At 38.2% G+C, this 17,737-nt stretch overlaps 1 protein-coding gene across 2 annotated transcripts in view; it reads right to left on the reverse strand.

Moving 5' to 3' along the window:
- The window catches only part of Mrpl48 (mitochondrial ribosomal protein L48), a 56,464-nt gene that overhangs the window by 780 nt on the left and 37,947 nt on the right, over window positions 1-17,737 (reverse strand). For both annotated transcript variants that reach the window (XM_076843990.2, XM_076843991.1), the window contains 3 exons: window positions 16,095-16,264; window positions 3,424-3,526; window positions 1,247-1,336 (listed from right to left, as the gene is read on the reverse strand). In XM_076843990.2, the coding sequence (XP_076700105.1) occupies window positions 1,247-1,336; window positions 3,424-3,526; window positions 16,095-16,264 (363 nt within the window). The remainder of the gene's footprint in view (window positions 1-1,246; window positions 1,337-3,423; window positions 3,527-16,094; window positions 16,265-17,737) is intronic.

The raw sequence follows: 17,737 nt of genomic DNA on the forward strand, positions 1-17,737 counted from the left end.
GACACACCTATAATCCCAGCTACTTGGGAGGCCAAGGCAGGAAGATCACAAGTTCAAGGGCAGTCTCAGCAACTTTAGCAAGACCCTATCTCAAAATTTAAAAATAAATAAATAAAAAACACTGGAGATGCAGCTCAGTGGTAAAGCTCCAAGGAATTCAATCACTAGTACTTCAAAAATAAATAAATAAATAGACAGATAAATAAAAATTACAATAACACTCACAGGATTGGAATGTTTTAAGTTAGCATGACCAGCACATTCTCTCTGTGTACTATGTGCAACCTAAATAACAACCAGAAGCTTAACAAGTATAAGACAAGGAGAGCTGGATGAAGCAATGCCACCAGTCTAACATGACCTGATGTGTCTGTATCATTAGAAGAAACATAATGGTCACTGGATTTGAATATCTAGTTTTCAGGTTAAGGTTCCTGATGTTTTGCTGCAAGTTTTCCATGCCCAGTCAAACCTCCTTCTGACTGGCATTCTTGACTAAATATATTCAATCAACTACAGTCAAGCCTTGAAGGTCAAGGATACTTCTCTCTAAAGTACATTTTCCTATTTGTGTTCTGATTTATTATACTATATATAATCTCATTTTTTGGTGGTGGTGGTACTGAGAATTCAGCCGAGGGCCTCAGGCTTAGAAGGTAAATGCTTACCACTGAGCTACAATCCCCAGACCTTATTATTATTTTTATTTTTGAGGCAGGGTCTTGCTAAGTTGCTGAGGCTGGCCTCAAACTTGTGATCCTCTTGCCTTAGCCTCCCAAGTAGTTGGGACTATAGTCATATGCCACTGTGCCCTGCTGTATATAATCTTAAACTATGTTCTTTCCACTATACAACTGCCTGAAAGGAGTTAATTTTGAAGTGTAATAGGTTCCCCAGTAACATCAGGATGATGTGATGGAGATCAGTTCCTATGGTCCATAAAGATCATCCCTGATACCTCAGAAGAGCCAGAGTGATGACCACAGTTCCACCAGACTGCACTCTTTTCCTAGTTATTATCTGGGCTACATTACCCACATTATCCACATCTGTTGCTTCTAAAGCCACGAAGTTCCCCCCGACCCCCAACCACCTCCTTTTTTCCCACTGCTGGGGATCAAACCAGGACTTTTACATACCAGGCAAACACACTGCAATTGAACTATATTCCCAGGCCCAGATGTTCTTATCTTTATTTTGGGCAAAAGTAGACCACCAGGGGGCCTCTTCCCAAACTAGCACCTACCTCCCTTACTGACAATCTGACTCCTTCAGGAAGATTGCTTTGGAGTATTTCCAAGAAAATCTCTGCAAATGTAGCACTCAAACCGCTGATCTGCAAAATGAAAGAAGACACTTTAAGGAAGGGTGCTAAAAGCCAGGTGATTGGGCAGATATGGCCCAGGCTCAAATGCCAGCTCCAGTGGGTAAAGATGAACACCCAGAGCTAGTTCTGAGCATGGTCCCTATAAGATTTTTCTTCCCATTTGCCAAGGTGTTTGCTTGTTTGATTGCTGAGATGGCCAATGACAATATCTGTTCCAATAAACAATGGATGTTACAGCTGGACTAAGAAGTTATCAATTCAACGCTAACTTTCTGATGCAAACCCAGGTTTACCCACACAGACTACTGACTGGTGTCAGTACTTGTGCCAAGCATCTAGAGGCAAATCAGATGTGCAGTAGGAAGGACTGAAGGGTGCTGTGAGAACCCACAAGAGAAATACCTACCAACACAGGGAAGGTTAAAGGAAGCTTCAGGAAAGGTGACGTCTGGGTGAAGTCTTGGAAAAAAACAGGATTAAAACTGGGAGAATTCAATAGTAGTATGGAGAGTTGTTGTGACAAGGAAAACAACATTCTGCAAATGTGGAGACATACAGAGTCAGGGAATGAAAACCAGTTCCTTGGAGCTGAGATTGTGGCTCAGTGGTAGAGCGTTCACCTAGCATGTGCAAGGCCCTGGATTCAATTCTCAGCACCACATAAAATAAATAAATAAAATAAAGATATTCTGTCCAACTACAACTAAAAAATATTAAAAAAAAAAGAAAAAGAAAGAAAACCAGTTCCTTAAAGGCTAAAGCAATGAGATATGAAGAGGAAAAGCAGAAGAATCATAAAGGCAACTGAATGGTACAGAGTTCATACTTTATCCTATGAGTCTCAGTGGCAAGTAAGAGCTATTATAAGTATGCTGCAAATAATTTATTCCTGCTAATCTACAAAAGAATTCTAAATGCTTTAGTTGTTTTTTACATTAGCATATTTAGAATTAAGGTGTTGCCACCTTAGCATTCCTTTTATTACTCTGCTGATACTGGTATGTTTCTTCAGTAGTTTAAAAAAAAAAAAAAGGGAGATGCCATAGAATGGAATATTATTTGGCAATAAAAATGAATAAAGTATTGACAAATTACACTATGTATAAACCTTTGAAACACTATGTCAAATGAAAGAAGTCAGACACAAAAGGCTGTATATTATACAATTCCATTTAAATGAAATGCCCAGAAGAGGTAAATCTATAAAGACAGAAAGTAGATTCATGGTTGCAAGGGGCTGGAGGGACCAGGAAAGAGCAGTGACTGCTAATGGATACAGAATTTCTTTTTGGGGTAATTAAAATGTTCTAAAATTGATTTAGTGATGGATGTATAATTCTTTGAATACACTAAGAGCAATTTAATTGTATACTTTAAATGGTAAATTATGATATGTCAATTTTATCTCAATAAAGTTGCTATAAAAAGGGAGAGTGATGTTAGAGCTGGTAAGCTGTGGATTTTTAATAATTCTGGGTACCCTCGTGGTGGTGTGGCTGTCACCCATCTGTCTCTGCAGGAAAAAACAAACAAACAGGATAATTGCTAGAGTTAAAAGGAAGCCACCAAGAGGTTTTAAACAGGAAAATGACATGATCACATTAGTATGAGGGTAAAGTAAATGGTTGGATCTGAAAGTTTTAGGAGGTAAAAGCTAAGAAATTTGTTGAATTAATGGATATCAGAGAACAATGAAGGGTCAAGCATCAGGCTCAAAGGTGGGGAATATTGTAGAAAAAGAAAATCTGTCTTTCTACAATTATTTTTGCATACACTGGGACAGAGAGAGCACTGTGGAACATCTAAGTGGAGAAGTCTGGTAGACAATTGGGTATCAGGTATGAAGCTCAACCAACAGATCAGATGCAGATATATACATATATATCTGAAGGTTATCAGTGCATTATGATGATTGCTAAGGCCAGGGCAATGAGACAACATAAAAGGAAAGATGGAGGGATCAAGAACTGAACTCTGGCGTACATCATTATTCAAGGGCAGGTAAGAGTAAGAAAAGGACACAACAGAAAGAGAAAAAATGAAAAGAGAATAGAACCAGAGAGGTAAATACATTCAGGTCCTCCCAGATTGCCTACCTGAACCACTCGCTCATGGACAGTAAGAACTGAGTCCAGGAACATTTTGCTGCTTTGGTCTTGCACCTGCAATATCTCCATGGTTTTAGTGGGCATCGCATAACTGTGGGAAGAAGAGTCACTGTTGGGAGCATTCATTTAAACCAGCAACACTAATTCAATCAGGGTTGTCTATGCATACAGCCACCTCTGCATGGAGTAGTTCATAGAATCTAGGGGATGCTTATCTGCACCCAGAAGCAAAGTAACCAGATATCCTTTACCTCTTCCAGAAGTCCCTAAAGTTTCTGAGGAACTACACTAATACCTTTCTGCATCCCCAAGTATATTTTAATACAACATTATAATGCTATGGATGAATCCTGGTGATAAATAAGCATTCACTGCCACACACGTATAGCTAATTCTAAAAGAATGAAATCTATCACTAGGTATGCTTTGGAGACTAATCTTGGGTATTTCACTTATGCTGGAGAAAGAAATAAGGCATGAAACCCAATTGTTCTAGAACAGGATTTTTCAACCTGAGCAATACTGATATTCTGAACAGGATAATTCTGTGTTGTGTACCCCCACTCTTCTGACTGGATGTCATTAGTGAACCCCAAATAATGACAAAATTATCTCCAGACATTATCTAAATGACCCAGGTACAGAACCACTGTTTTACATTTGATATAATCAGCTTCAGCAGACCTACATGCTGCAGTGAAAAGAACACTGGACTTGCAGTCAAGTGTTGGCCTTGCCATTTATAAGCAATACTTACTTAGGTAAGTCATTCTCCCCTTTGGACCTCAGATTCTTCAGATATAAATGCAATTACAACCTGGGCCTATATCAATACACAATTGTGAGGAATGGGTGTGGTGATGCAAATAGGACTGACAGAACAGGTTATGCAATAATATTGTATTAGTGGTGTTTTCATCTAATCAAAAAAAGTTGATCAAATCAATGACAAATAAAATAATAATAATGATAGTAGAAATCCTGGTTTTTCATGCCTCACAAAGTTTCATCACTTAATAGCAAGGGGCATGGCCCTCAGTAGATAGACCTGCAATGATTTAATAAGATTACATAAGTAATTTGCTTGGCATACCACATCCATATTCTTTGCCCACATAAACAGTCAGCAAATGCTGGGTATTGCAACAACCCCTATCAAGTAGCTTCTCTAAATAACATCCCCTCCCACTTTTCAATACAATTCTGATCTCCTCTTCTCATGATTCAAATATAGTAATAACTCCTGATATGAAAAAATGGGGATACAATCATAGACTACTCATGCTTATAGAAGACCAAATAAAATAATTATGTGGAAGCTTTCAGAAAGTTTTTTTTTTAAGTACTCTAAAATGCTATTTTTCCTTTATGGCATTCTGCAGACAGGGCTGACTCAGGGCTACAGGTGTAGCTCAGTGACAGAGGGCAAGCCTAGCATAGGAGAGGCCCAGGTTTGATCCCCAGCACACACACAAAAAAAAAAAAAAAAAAAAATTAAAAAATCAGATTGACTAAAGCAGGTGTTATCTATTCTTGTCATTAATCATGGGTTTCATTCTTCAATACTTAACATAAGATTTCCTTGATTTTTTATTTATTTGATTCAATAAACATTTACTAAGTCTGTTCTGTCCTAAGCACTCTGGGGCAAATGCAATCTATGTTTTCAAGGAGCTCACTGAGCATTTCAGAGAGACAGATAAGCACATACATTGGCACTGCAGAAAGACAGAGGCTGTCACAGTATGTGAACAGTGTAGGGTCAAGAGGCAGAGAAGTGGGGCTTGTGGAAGGCTTTATCAAGGTGTAAGGAAGGAGCACAGGTGCTTCTGGAGGACATTCCAATAAAGTACTGGCAGTATCTACAAAGGCAAAGGACAGGAGAGGCCCTCAAAGAGAGTCAACAGAAAACCAGACATACTTTGATAAAGAAATACTGGGAACTCTGAACATTTCAAAGTAGAACAGACTGTTAAGTAAACAGAGTACAGGTAATTTTTCTTCAGGATCTATATTTTTCCATACTGTCCACTTTTTCTGCAGTAAACTTACTTGGATGATCAGAGAGTAAAAACAGAAGGGAAGAAATGAAATAACTGAATTTCAAGAGTCAACCCAACATGACTAAACCATGCTACCTTTGGGAAATAACACCTGAGAGGGACTCAAGGAACCTACTGGGCTGTTGGGGACTCAAAATCTGTGCATTTTATATATAAATCATACTTACATAACAATTTTGAAAAACATAAGTGGATTTAAAAAAATAAAAGAGGAAAGAGTAGTGTCACAATGAGTGATGCTGGAGATGCTTCATTCGACACGGGGCACTGGGCTGGTCAGCTTCAGGCATGGAAGCTGCTCCCAAGTGAGAGAGATTTCCATTTCTCCAGGCTGCCCCCAGGAAGGGATGCAGGCCAATTAAGAGGCCCATAGGAGAGGCTCTTCCTCTTGCCTCCATGAGTTGTAGCTGTAGCAGGAAGACCATGGATAGAACAAAATCCAGCACACTGGATTTAGCCCCATTTCAACTCAAGATGATAGCTATCATCCCCACCACCACCACTCTCAGCTCCAGAGGAAAATTGGACCCAAATGAAATGAAAATCAGAAGAAAACAGTCTCATCTCTGAAAACCTGGGTAGTGAGAATGACTAACAATACAACAGGCTGAAAACCTCAATCAATAAGAGGAATTGTTAAAAACAAACAGTTCTTTATGTTCCAAGCCATTTGGGGCAGAGAAAGGAAAGAGGCAAAAAGCAGCGTATCAGTCATTCTACTGTTCTAGGAAATGTCTATGCCAGTTAGAACTCAATCCAAATCAGTAAGTATTTATTCAGTGCCTAAGTGTGTCAGATACTAGACTAGTTCTTAGGGTTAGGCCAGTAATAAAGACAGAAGCAGTCTTTGCCTTACAGAGCTCAGAGTCTAATAGGAAAGACCAATCATAGTCAAACAATTACAAGGTTAGAGAATGCATGTTATAAAAGGGGAGTTATATACCCTTTATTTCTCCTAAATATATAACAATGAAGACCTAACTTAATGAGCTTCCCTGAAGAAGTAATATTCAAGATGATGCCTAGGAAAAATGTAGAGATGAGGGGTTATAAAGCATATTCAAAGGCCCTGAAGTAGAAATCAACAAAAATCAAGACAGTAACTGGAGGCAGAGAGAAAAGGGAAGAGAAGTATAAGGTAAGGTAAGGGGGCAAACCCAGGCCATGGAGCACTAGCAAGCCAGGGGAGGAACATTTATTTTGATACTAAAGGAGTGGGAAGCCATGAATGGGAAGGGAGTGGGAAGCATTTTAAGTAGGAGAGACATTATCACATTTCCATTCTAGAAATATTACCCCAAATGCTTTGTGGAAAATTTGTTAGAAGAATTGAGTACAATGGGGAGAATGGGGAAGTGGGTTCAAATCCAGACCTTACCACTCATTAGGTATAGGGGAACAATGGACAAGCTTTAATAATAATAATATTAGTAGTCAAGAGTTGCTGGGCATAGCCGGGAGCGGTAACACATGCCTGTAATCCCAGTGGCTCGGGAGGCTAAAGCAGGAGGATAGTGAGTTCAATGCCAGCCTCAGCAACAGGGAGGCACCAAGCAACTCAGCGAGATCCTGTCTCTAAATAAAAATACAAAAAAAGGATGAGGATGTGGCTCAGTGGTTGAGTGTCCCTGAGTTCAATCCCCAGTACAGCCCCCGCCCCCCACCGCCAAAAAAAAAAGAGTTGCTGGGCATAGTTCTAAGCACTTTAAATATGCTAGTTCCCCCATACTCAGTAGGCTGAGGCAGGACAATTGCAAGTTCAAGGCCATCTGGGTAACGTAGCAAGACCCTGGAGATGTAGTTAAATGGTAGAATACCTCTGGCTTCAATCCCTAGTGCTGCAAATAAATAAAAAATAAACAGACAAATATTTAAATAAATGAACGAATGAACTGTTTCCCTTAATTTTCATTATATCCTTTTAAAAAATATTTATTTTTTAGTTGTAGTTGGACACAATAGCTTTATTTTGTTTATTTATTTTTACGTGGTGCTGAGAATCGAACCCAGGGCCTCGCACATGCTAGGGGAGAGCGCTATGGCTGAGCCACAACCCCAGCCCTTCATTATATCCTTTTTAAGTAGGCTCTTTTATTAACCAGATGAGGAAATCAAGGCAAAAAGAGGTTAAATAAACTGCCAATGTCACCCAGTAAGAATGCAGTAGAACAAGAATAAAACCCAGGCAGGTTGGCTCCAGAATTGATGCTTTGATAAAGTAGTACAAGGTGCTTGTTTGAATTAAGACAATAAAAATATTTAGTCTTTTCAAGTGTTTGGATGATATTAGTGCTCATATTCAACATATGTTACTGCTTTCCTGCCTTCTACTCAAATGCAGGCAGGGCTTCTCATAGATGTGTTTCTATTTATTTATTTTTTAAGAGATGGGATCTTGCAATGTTGCCCAGACTGGCCTTAAATAGTGGGCTCAACCTCTCCAGTAGCTGGATCTATGGGCATGTGTCCGGCAAGCACTCTACCACTGAGCTAGAGCCGCAACCTCAGCTGAGTTTTTAAAGGCAACATCTTCTTTTTTTATTTTTTATTTTTTTTTGGACCTGGAGATTGAACTTGGGCACTCAACCACTGAGCCACATCCTACCCCTATTCTGTATTTTGTATTTTATTTAGAGACAGGGTCTCACTGAGTCACTTAGCATCTTGCTTTTGCTGAGGCTGGCTTTAAATTCTCAATCCTCCTGCCTCAGCCTCCCAAGCCACTGGGATTACAGGTATGAGCCACCGCACCAAGCTTAAAGGCAACATTCTTAAAAAGAGTCCTGATAATTTAAAACAATATTTCAGGGAACTCGGGGATGGGGTTGTGGCTCAGAGGTACAGTGCTCGCCTAGAATGAGTGAGGCACTAGGTTCAATCTTCAGCACCACATTAAAAAAAAAAATAGATATTGTGTCCACTTATAACTAAAAAATAAATATTAAAAAAAATATTTTAGGGAACTAATCTACTCTAGGCATGACAGTAACATACTGTGAATAACACTTCATGCTTCTTTGCCACCACCACCTCTGAGTAGCTACCCCTAATCCTTGTCAGCTGAAAAAAACCCTTTATTAATTATGAATAACAATACATTATTTAGAGTGTTTACAATGTGTCAGTATCTGTGCCAAGAACTGTAGTGTACTATCCTATTAAACTTTCAGAACTCAAAGAAACAGAAAAATTATCATCCTCAATATATAGACAAGGAAACTGAGATTCAGCATTTCTCAAAGTCATTTTACTAATAAGTGGTAGAGCTAGAATTTGAAGGCAGACAGTTTAGTTCTAGATCTTGTTATTCCAACCATGGCCCATAGACAAGCTGCCAGGGAGCAAACTGTCTACTGATGAGTAGACACAAGAAATACCAGCCACTAAACACATGTTAAATCAGGTCTTTTTAAAAATTTATTTTTTTGTGGTGCTGGGGATTGAACCCAGGGCCTTATGCATGTAGGCAAGCACTCTGGACTATATCTCCAGCCCTCAAGCATTTTTTTTTTTTAAATAGCAAGTCTTTCTTGATGAAGAAAGCAAAGTATTAATATACATTTTGGCATAAACTCCTCAGATCTTCTTGAAGTGGTATTTAGAGAATCATCATTCTAAATTACTATGCTACTCTTCTACTTTGAACTGACAATACACTTTATCTTCCATGTACAACCTTCCATATTATAATTATTTCTCATTGTGTACGTATGCATGTATGTATGCATTGTGTGGGTGTATGCTCCCTGAAATCACCCTAGTATCTATCCCTCCAGTGAGAATGTCTAGTGTAGTACCCACCAGGTAGCAAGATTTTTAAAGTAATTAAACCAATCATTTCAATTAATTAAAAGCACTTTCATTAAACTTTAGGAAATGTACACCCCACAGCTGGACAGTGTAGTAGTCATATGCAAAAGTCTGAATGACTCCCACATTGCAGTCCTTGTACTAGGTGCTGAAGAAACAAAGAACACAATCCCCATCTGGAAGGAATGCACAGTCAGAGAGAAGGGGAACTGACACTTGAACAGATCATTAGAGCCCAGAGCTCTGAGTGACATGACAGAGGTACATGTCAAGTGCTGAAAGAGCAGCCAGCCCTCTGGGGCATCAGAAAGAGATAAAGTACATTTTTAGGCTTACGAGTACTGAAGTACTGTCAGCTGTGAGAGCTAAAGTCACAGCATATTATCAAATCTTCTGAAGAGTACTTTTTGCATTTGCACTCTAAGTTACAAAGGTTTTAAAAGTTCAAATTGGGCTTAAAGACTTAAAATAAGACCCTATATAATTAAAAATATGGAAGTCAAGTAGACTCCCATAAATCCAAACAACTTAATTGGTTCTGTGAATTTTGGCCTTTTCAAATCTCTGGTTTCCCCATTTATAAAATAGGAATATACTAATATTTTAGGTATAAAAAAGTGTAATTTTTGCATATAATTTTTACAAATACCATGCAATGTACTATTACCTCCAGATTGGCAAACTAGATAAACTATTATTTATTAAAAATTTTTAAAAAATCAACTCACTGTTTTTTAAATATTTTTTTAGTTGTAAAGGGACACAATATCTTTATTTTTTATTTATTTGTTTTTATGTGGTGCTGAGGATCAAACTTAGGGCCTCATGTGTGCAAGAAAAGTGCTCTACCACTGAGCCACAACTCAGCCCAAATCAACTCACTTTTTTTAAAAATTTTATTTTATTTTAGTTTTCAGTGGACACAACATCTCTTTATTTTTATTATTTTTATGTGGTGCTGAGGATCGAACCCAGCGCCCCACGCATGCCAGGCGAACATGTTACTGCTTGAGCCACATCCCCAGCCCCTCAACTCACTTTTTTAATAAGAAACTTGAGAAGTAGAACAACTTGGAACTTTATGTATTGTTGATAAGAAAGTAAAATGGTATAGCCACTTTGGAAAAGTTTGGAGTTTCTAAGAAATGCAAGCATATACTACATTTGCCCCAGCAACCCACTTCCAGAGAAATTACTACATTCATAATTTCAAAAACTAAAAACAACACAAATATCCTTCATTTAGTGGATGGATAATTTGCGGTACATTTTTCAGTGAAAAGCTACTCAGCAACACAAAGGAACAAATACTTAACACAGGCAATGACATAAATGAATCTCAAATACATTATGCTAGGTGAAATAAGCCAGACTCAAAAGGAAAAAATGATGTACTTTTCCATTTACATGACATTCTGGAAAAGCAAAACTATAGGGATAGAAAGTAGATAGTAGTTAGCCAGGATAAGGACAGAAAAGGGATTGATTACAGAGACAGGAAGGAACTTCTTGGGATGATAGAACTTTCATCATATTTTATATTTGTTATCATATATTTCATATTCATAATCTTGATTATGATGGTATTTATTGTGTACATTAGTCAAAGATGATAGAACTACTTACTAAAACACTGAATTTTACTGAATGTAAATTATACCTCATTAAGCCTGACTTTATATTATGACTATAAATGGAAATCAGCTGCTATAAATTGAAGGTTAGTTAAAAATAAATACACAGGGCAGGGGATATAGCTCAGTTGGTAGAGTTCTTACCTCACATGCACAAGGCCCTGGGTTCAATCACCAGCACCACCAAGAATAAATACAACAAAAACAAAGTTGTGAAATTCTAGCTAGATACTAGTGCTTGCCAAAAGATTCCAAGCCTGAAGTCCCATGAGTTACAAGGGCTAGATCACTGTTATGAAGGGCTAGATCACTGTTCAGGGCATACCCCCAAACATTCTGGGAATTTTTCCTTGATAGAATTAGATTGAATGAGCATTAAAAAGGGAAGAATTTTTTTTAAGAGATTGAGAATTTTTTTTTAATATTTATTTTTTAGTTTTCGTCGGACACAACATCTTTGTTTGTATGTGGTGCTGAGGATCGAACCTAGGCCGCACGAATGCCAGGCGAGCACGCTACCACTTGAGCCACATCCCCAGCCCCGGGAAGAAATTTCTAACCATGTTATTTAATGTTATTTGAGGCAAACCACAGTACATCCTATACCGTTTGAAACACTGAGATAAAATATGTAAAGTCCCTGGCCTGAAAGAAAGAGTAAATATTAGTTCTCTCCTACAGTTTCCTAGGAAATCCAAAGCATACATGAAAAAAAGAACTGGCAAAGAGTACCTAAATAAATGGAGAAAAATACCACACTAAGTTTTCAATTCTCCCCAATTTGATTTAAAGATCAAAGACAATCCTAACAAAATTCCATCAGGCAGTTAGTAGAATGAATTGGACATTACATTTATATGTTCATATATGAATACATGACCAATGTAATTCCATATTATGTACAACTAGAGAATGAGAAGTTGTACTCCATATGTATAATATGTAAAAATATATTCTACTGGAAGGTATAACTAAAAAGAACAAATTAAAAAATTCTATCAGGATCTTTTTCTCTAGAAATCAACAAGTTAATTCTAATTTTATTTATTTATTTATTTTGGTACTGAAGATTGAACCCAGGGATGCTTAACCATTGAGGCAAGTCTCCAACCCTTTTTGTGTGTGTGTGTATTTGCGTGGGGGTTCTGGGGATTGAACTCAGGGGCACGCAACCACTGAGTCACATCCCCAGTCCTATTTTGTATTTTATTTAGAGACAGGGTCTCAATGAGTTGCTTGGCACCTGGCCACTGATGAGGCTGGCTCTGAACTCATTATCCTCCTGCCTCAGCCTCCTGAGCTGCTGGGATTACAGGTGTGTGCCACCATATCAGTTCCAATCCTTTTTATTTTTTATTTTGAGACAGGGTCTTGCTAAATTGCTTAGGGCCTCACTAAATTGTTGAGGGTGGCTTTGAACTTGTGATACTCCTGCCTCAGACTCCCAAGCCACTGGATTCTTCTATGGAAAATTAAAGGACCTGGAATAACCAAAATAATTTTTAAAAAGAACAAAGAGTTTCAGTAATCAAGCTAGAATAATCAAAACAGTGTATTAGTGTAAGCACTGATGTATAGAGCAACGTAACATAGATGTATAGAGCATGTCCAGAAATAAACCTGTACATATATGGTCGATTGGCTGCCAAGAAAGGTGCTAACTCAATAACAAAAAAATGTCATTTTTAATAAGAACAAAAGGTCTGAAAAGATATGCCACCATAGAAAATATACAGATATCAAATAAGGACATAAAAAGATATCCAACATCATTAGGGAAATGCAAATTAAAACCACTATGAGATACCACTACATACCTACAGGGTTTCCTTAAAGTGCTGATACTGGCCTTGAACTTATGATCACCTTGCCTCAGCCTCTTAAGTCTCTGGGAATACGGTGTGCAACACTGTACCCAGCTTAAGGGACTTTTTAAAAAACTGGCACTATCAAGAGCTGAGCAGGTTGAAGAGTTACTGGAAATCTTACATTGCTAGTGGGAATACAAAATGGTGAAGCCATTTGTTAGTTTCCTATAAAGTTAAACAATCCAAAAATCACATTCTTAGCTACATAGCCAAGAAAAAAGAAGACATATGGTCCTTGAAATTTTATATGAGAAGGCTTATTTTGGCTTTATTTATAATCACCATTCCAACTTACTGGTGATTCCTCAAGGAAGTAAGCCAAGTGTCCAAATGTACATCAACAGACAAATGGATATGACAGTCTAACCATTTAATAGAATATTACTCAGCAATAAAATACTTGTAAAAATTTGTATACCTATGAGCCAGGTGCAGTGGTGCATGCCTGAGGCAGAAAGGATTGCAAGTTCAAAGCCAGCCTCAGCAATTTAGCAAGGCCCTAAGCAACTCAGTGAGACCCTGTCTCTAAATAAAATCCAAAAAAGGGATGGGGATGTGGCTCAATGGTTAAGTACCCTGAGTTCAATGCCAGGTATCCCCCCGCTCAAAAATGTGATACTTACATTCATAGCAGCATTATTTACAACAGCTAAAACAGGGAAGTAAGCCAAGTGTCCATCAACAGATAAATGGATAAGCAAATCGTGAAATATACATACAGTGGAATATTATCCAGCCCTAAGAAGGAAAGAAATTCTGACATACGCAACAACATGGATGAACTCTGAGGACATTACACTAAGTGAAATAAGACAGTTACAAAAAGACAAATACTGTATGATTCCACTTATATGAAGTAAACAGTTAAAACACAGAGACAGAAAAATAGTATAGTAGTTGCCAGCGGCTGGGGGAAAAGAGGAAAGGAAAATTGTTATTTAATGAGTATAGAGAGAGTCTTCATTTTACAAAATAAAAAAGGTTATGGAGATGGTTAGTGGTGATGGTTGCATATCATTTTTTGGTACTGGGTACTGAACTCAGAGGTGCTTAACAACTGAGCCACGTCCCCAGCCCATTTTATTCTTTTTTTTTTTTTTTAAAGAGAGAGAGAGAATTTTAATATTTATTTTTTTAGTTTTTGGAGGACACAACATCTTTGTTTGAATGTGGTGCTGAGGATCGAACCCGGGCCGCACGCGTGCCAGGCGAGTGTGCTACCGCTTGAGCCACATCCCCAGCCCCCCATTTTATTCTTGACTTTGAGGCAGGGTCTCACTAAGTTGCTTAAGGCCTCACTAAGTTTAAAGTTTTAAATTTTCAATCCTCCTACCTCAGCCTCCTGAGTTGCTGGGGTTACAGGCATGTGCCACTATGCTGGGCAATGAACTGTACATTTAAAATCAGTTAAGGGGTTAGGTGGTAGAGCAATTGCCTAGCATGCATCAGGCCCTGGGTTCAATCCCCAACACTGCAAAAATAAAAATTGAAAAGTTAAGATGGAGCAAGGTGTGGGTGGCACATACCTATAATCCCAGTGATTCAGAAGGCTAAGATAGGAGGGAAGGATTATGGAAAATAATATTCCTACACGACAGCCCCCTGGGAAAAACGGAGGGACAGTGTGGCTCAGGAGGAGGGAGGGAATTAGCCAAACATTAAACCTCTCCCAGTACCTCCTTTCCCAGTAACAATGGAACCCAAAGGAAAAAGTAAACTTTCATCCCTTCCTGGGTTCATCCCCAGCGTCTCCACAAAAAGCAAACATTGATCCCTTCGCAACCACAGTGGGTCCAGAAGAGAGGAAGTAGATACAGAAATGCTGGGCCCTGGACTTTTACCCTTTCCCATTGCCAATGAGTCCTAGAAGGAGAAAAGCAAATAGTGAAGCTCTAGCTAACAATGGGTCTCAGAGGAAGGAAGATAAGCAATGAACACCCAGTTCTGAGCTATTCCCAGTGACAAACTTTTTACAGCTGCCTTTCTGAGTTAAAATTTTAACCTGCACAACTAGGTCCCTGACTGTTGGAACAGCACCTCTTTAGCCTTCAATGATTACCCTTATTGTAAACTATAAAACTCAAGACTTCTTCTGTAACCCTGGGGCCATTCCGTACCCAGAAAATGAGCCCTCACATGCCTGACTGATTGACTTCACTGCAGAATGAAGGAGAGCTTGCTAATCCATTTGAGGTTTGCCTCCATCCCGGTTATTTGTGTTTTCATTATAGTACTGAAGCTGTGTTGGTTATTTTTGCTTACAGGGAGGATCACAAATTTGAGGTCAGCATTGGCAATTTAGCAAGATCCTGTCTCAGAATAAAAACTAAAATGAGCTGGGGATGTAGCCCAGTGGTAGAGTGCCCCTGGGTTTAATCCCCAGTATGCAAAAAAAAAGTTATAATGATAAACTTTATATGTATCAGCACAATTAATAAAATAAAAACTTAATCCAAGCTACTTGGGAGGCTGAAGAAAGAGGATTATAAATTTGAGGCCAGCCTCAGAAACTCAGCAAGATTATCTCAAAATAAATAATAAAAAGGGCTAGAGATGTAACTTAGTGGTAAAGCATCCCTAGGTTCAATCCCTAGTACCTCAAAAAATAAAAATAAATTAAAACTTGACACAGAGACAGAAAAATAGTATAGTAGTTGCCAGGGGCTGGCGGAAAAGGGGAAAGAAAAATTGAATAACCACGAATAACTCCCAAACACATCATGCTAAGTCAGAGGCCAGAGAAACAGCTACATGCTGTGTGATCCCATTTACATGATATTCTGAATAAGTTAAAACAACAGGGATAGAAAATCAATCATTGGTTGCCAGGGAACTGAGTAGGGCAGGGGAAGGAGACTGACTGACTATACCAGAGGACATGGAAAATTCTATGCTAATGGAATATAAATTTTGATTGTGGCAAACTATATACCTTAAAAAAAAAAGGTAAATTTTTCTGGGCACAGTGGTGCATACCCATAATCCTAGTGGCTTGGGAGGCTGAGGCAGGAGGATCATGAGTTCAAAGCCAGCCTCAACAAAAGCGAGGTGCTAATAAGCAACTCAGTGAGACCCTGTCTCTAAATAAAATACAAAATAGGGTTGGGGATGTGGCTCAGTGGTTGAGTGCCCCTGAGTTCAATCCCCAGTACCAAAAAAAAAAAAAAAAAAAGTGTGTGGGGGGGAATTATATTACATGTAAATTATTTCTCAAAAAACGTGATTTAATGAAAAAGATAGAACATGTTACATCAAAAACATCCACCCAAAGGCTCCTTTCATACCTTTCCTCGACTTTGATGAAGAGATGGTTGCAGAGGTTATGAACATACTGGGCATAATTCTCTGCCAGGGCCATGTCGTATGCAGTTAAGTGAATGTTTAAAACCCCATATTCAGAATCTGTCCCCAAATTAATGGGTCTCACTTCCACTTTTCCCTTCCTCTTCTTGGGCTGAACAGAAAACAAAAAGAGAAAGAAAATAAATCAAAGTATTGTACAAGAAATTCCAATCATACCATTTGAATATTTTTTAAAAATTCAATCATTCAAATAAAATTGTTCACCATTTTTCTCTCAGGTTACCCTACCTACAAGCTGAAGTTCTCTTGGGAAGGAATGGGTGGCTTCCCTTAACAGTTTGGGTAACAACATCAGGAGAGAGAAAATTACTGGCATTATTTTAACAAGAATACATGTGACTGTCTTCTGCCATTACCTTGTTTTGAGACTCTCTTCCCATCTCTAGTTCTGTTTCTCAATTTGTAAATTGATGTATTTATGTCAGATTTGTACTGGGGATTAAACGCAGAGCCTTATACATGCTAAGCATGCACTCTACCACTGAGCTATACCTCTAGTCTAGATTAAAAGATTCAGAATCTAGACTTCATATATGAATTAAGAGGTATATGAATTGAGCCGCAAAATATATATGCAAAATTTTACATGTACATTTTTCTGAGAGGAGAATCCGTAGCATTCATCAAAATCTTGAAGACGTCAACAGCAGGGAGTCCCAGCATTCATTCTCTTACAGACCTCCTAGTTCTTAGATTCCACAACTGTCTATACATCCTTCTTGCTGAGAACTAAGAGGTAGAATAATTATTTTAGTTCTACCTTTATCCTTCATATAAAGTATTGCCTAAGTACAGATCAACCTGTGCGGGTTGTTTTAAAAAGTTAGAATGAGGCCTGGGAAAAGATCTTTACCACACCATAGATCAGGATGAAGAATGCTTCTTAACTGAAAATAATCTAACTTAAATGTGCATCAGAAGAGACTTGTTAAATAAATTAATGCAGCTATAAAAAGAAATAAGAAACTTTTCTGTGTCTGTAGTCCTGGGGACTGAACGCAGGGCCTCAAGTACGCTAAGCAAGCATTCTACCACTAATCTACATCCCCAGCTCCTCTTTTGAAATTGTTATTTTGAGGCAGAGTTTCACTACATTGACATCCTCTTGCCTCAACATCCAGATAGCTGGGATTATAAATATGTGCCACAACGCCTGGCAGGAATTTTTTAAAAATAATAATATAGAAAGATCTTTAAAATAAATTAAAAGATGAAATCACACTGTAGAATAGTATGTTCAAAATATTGCCACATGTATAGGGTGGGTGGGAGAAAACAGATGTATGTACTTGCGTGTGTGTATAATTACATATACACTTGTTTGCTTGTATATCCAAAAATTATTCTAAAGGATGTTCAAAAATAATTATATCACTGGCTTCTTGTGAGGGGTTTGGGTGGCCAGGCTATAGTGGGAAAAAGAAGCCTTTTTAACTGCTTTTCTTCCATATTTAAAAATTTGGGGCTTGGGATTACTTGCCTAGCATGCACAAGGCCCTGTATTTGATCCAAGACATTGAAAAAAGAACAAAAGAAAATCTACTACGTTTTGGAAGATATTATT

Source organism: Callospermophilus lateralis, chromosome 2 (assembly GCF_048772815.1).
Source record: "Callospermophilus lateralis isolate mCalLat2 chromosome 2, mCalLat2.hap1, whole genome shotgun sequence".
Taxonomy (NCBI): Eukaryota; Metazoa; Chordata; class Mammalia; order Rodentia; family Sciuridae; genus Callospermophilus; species Callospermophilus lateralis.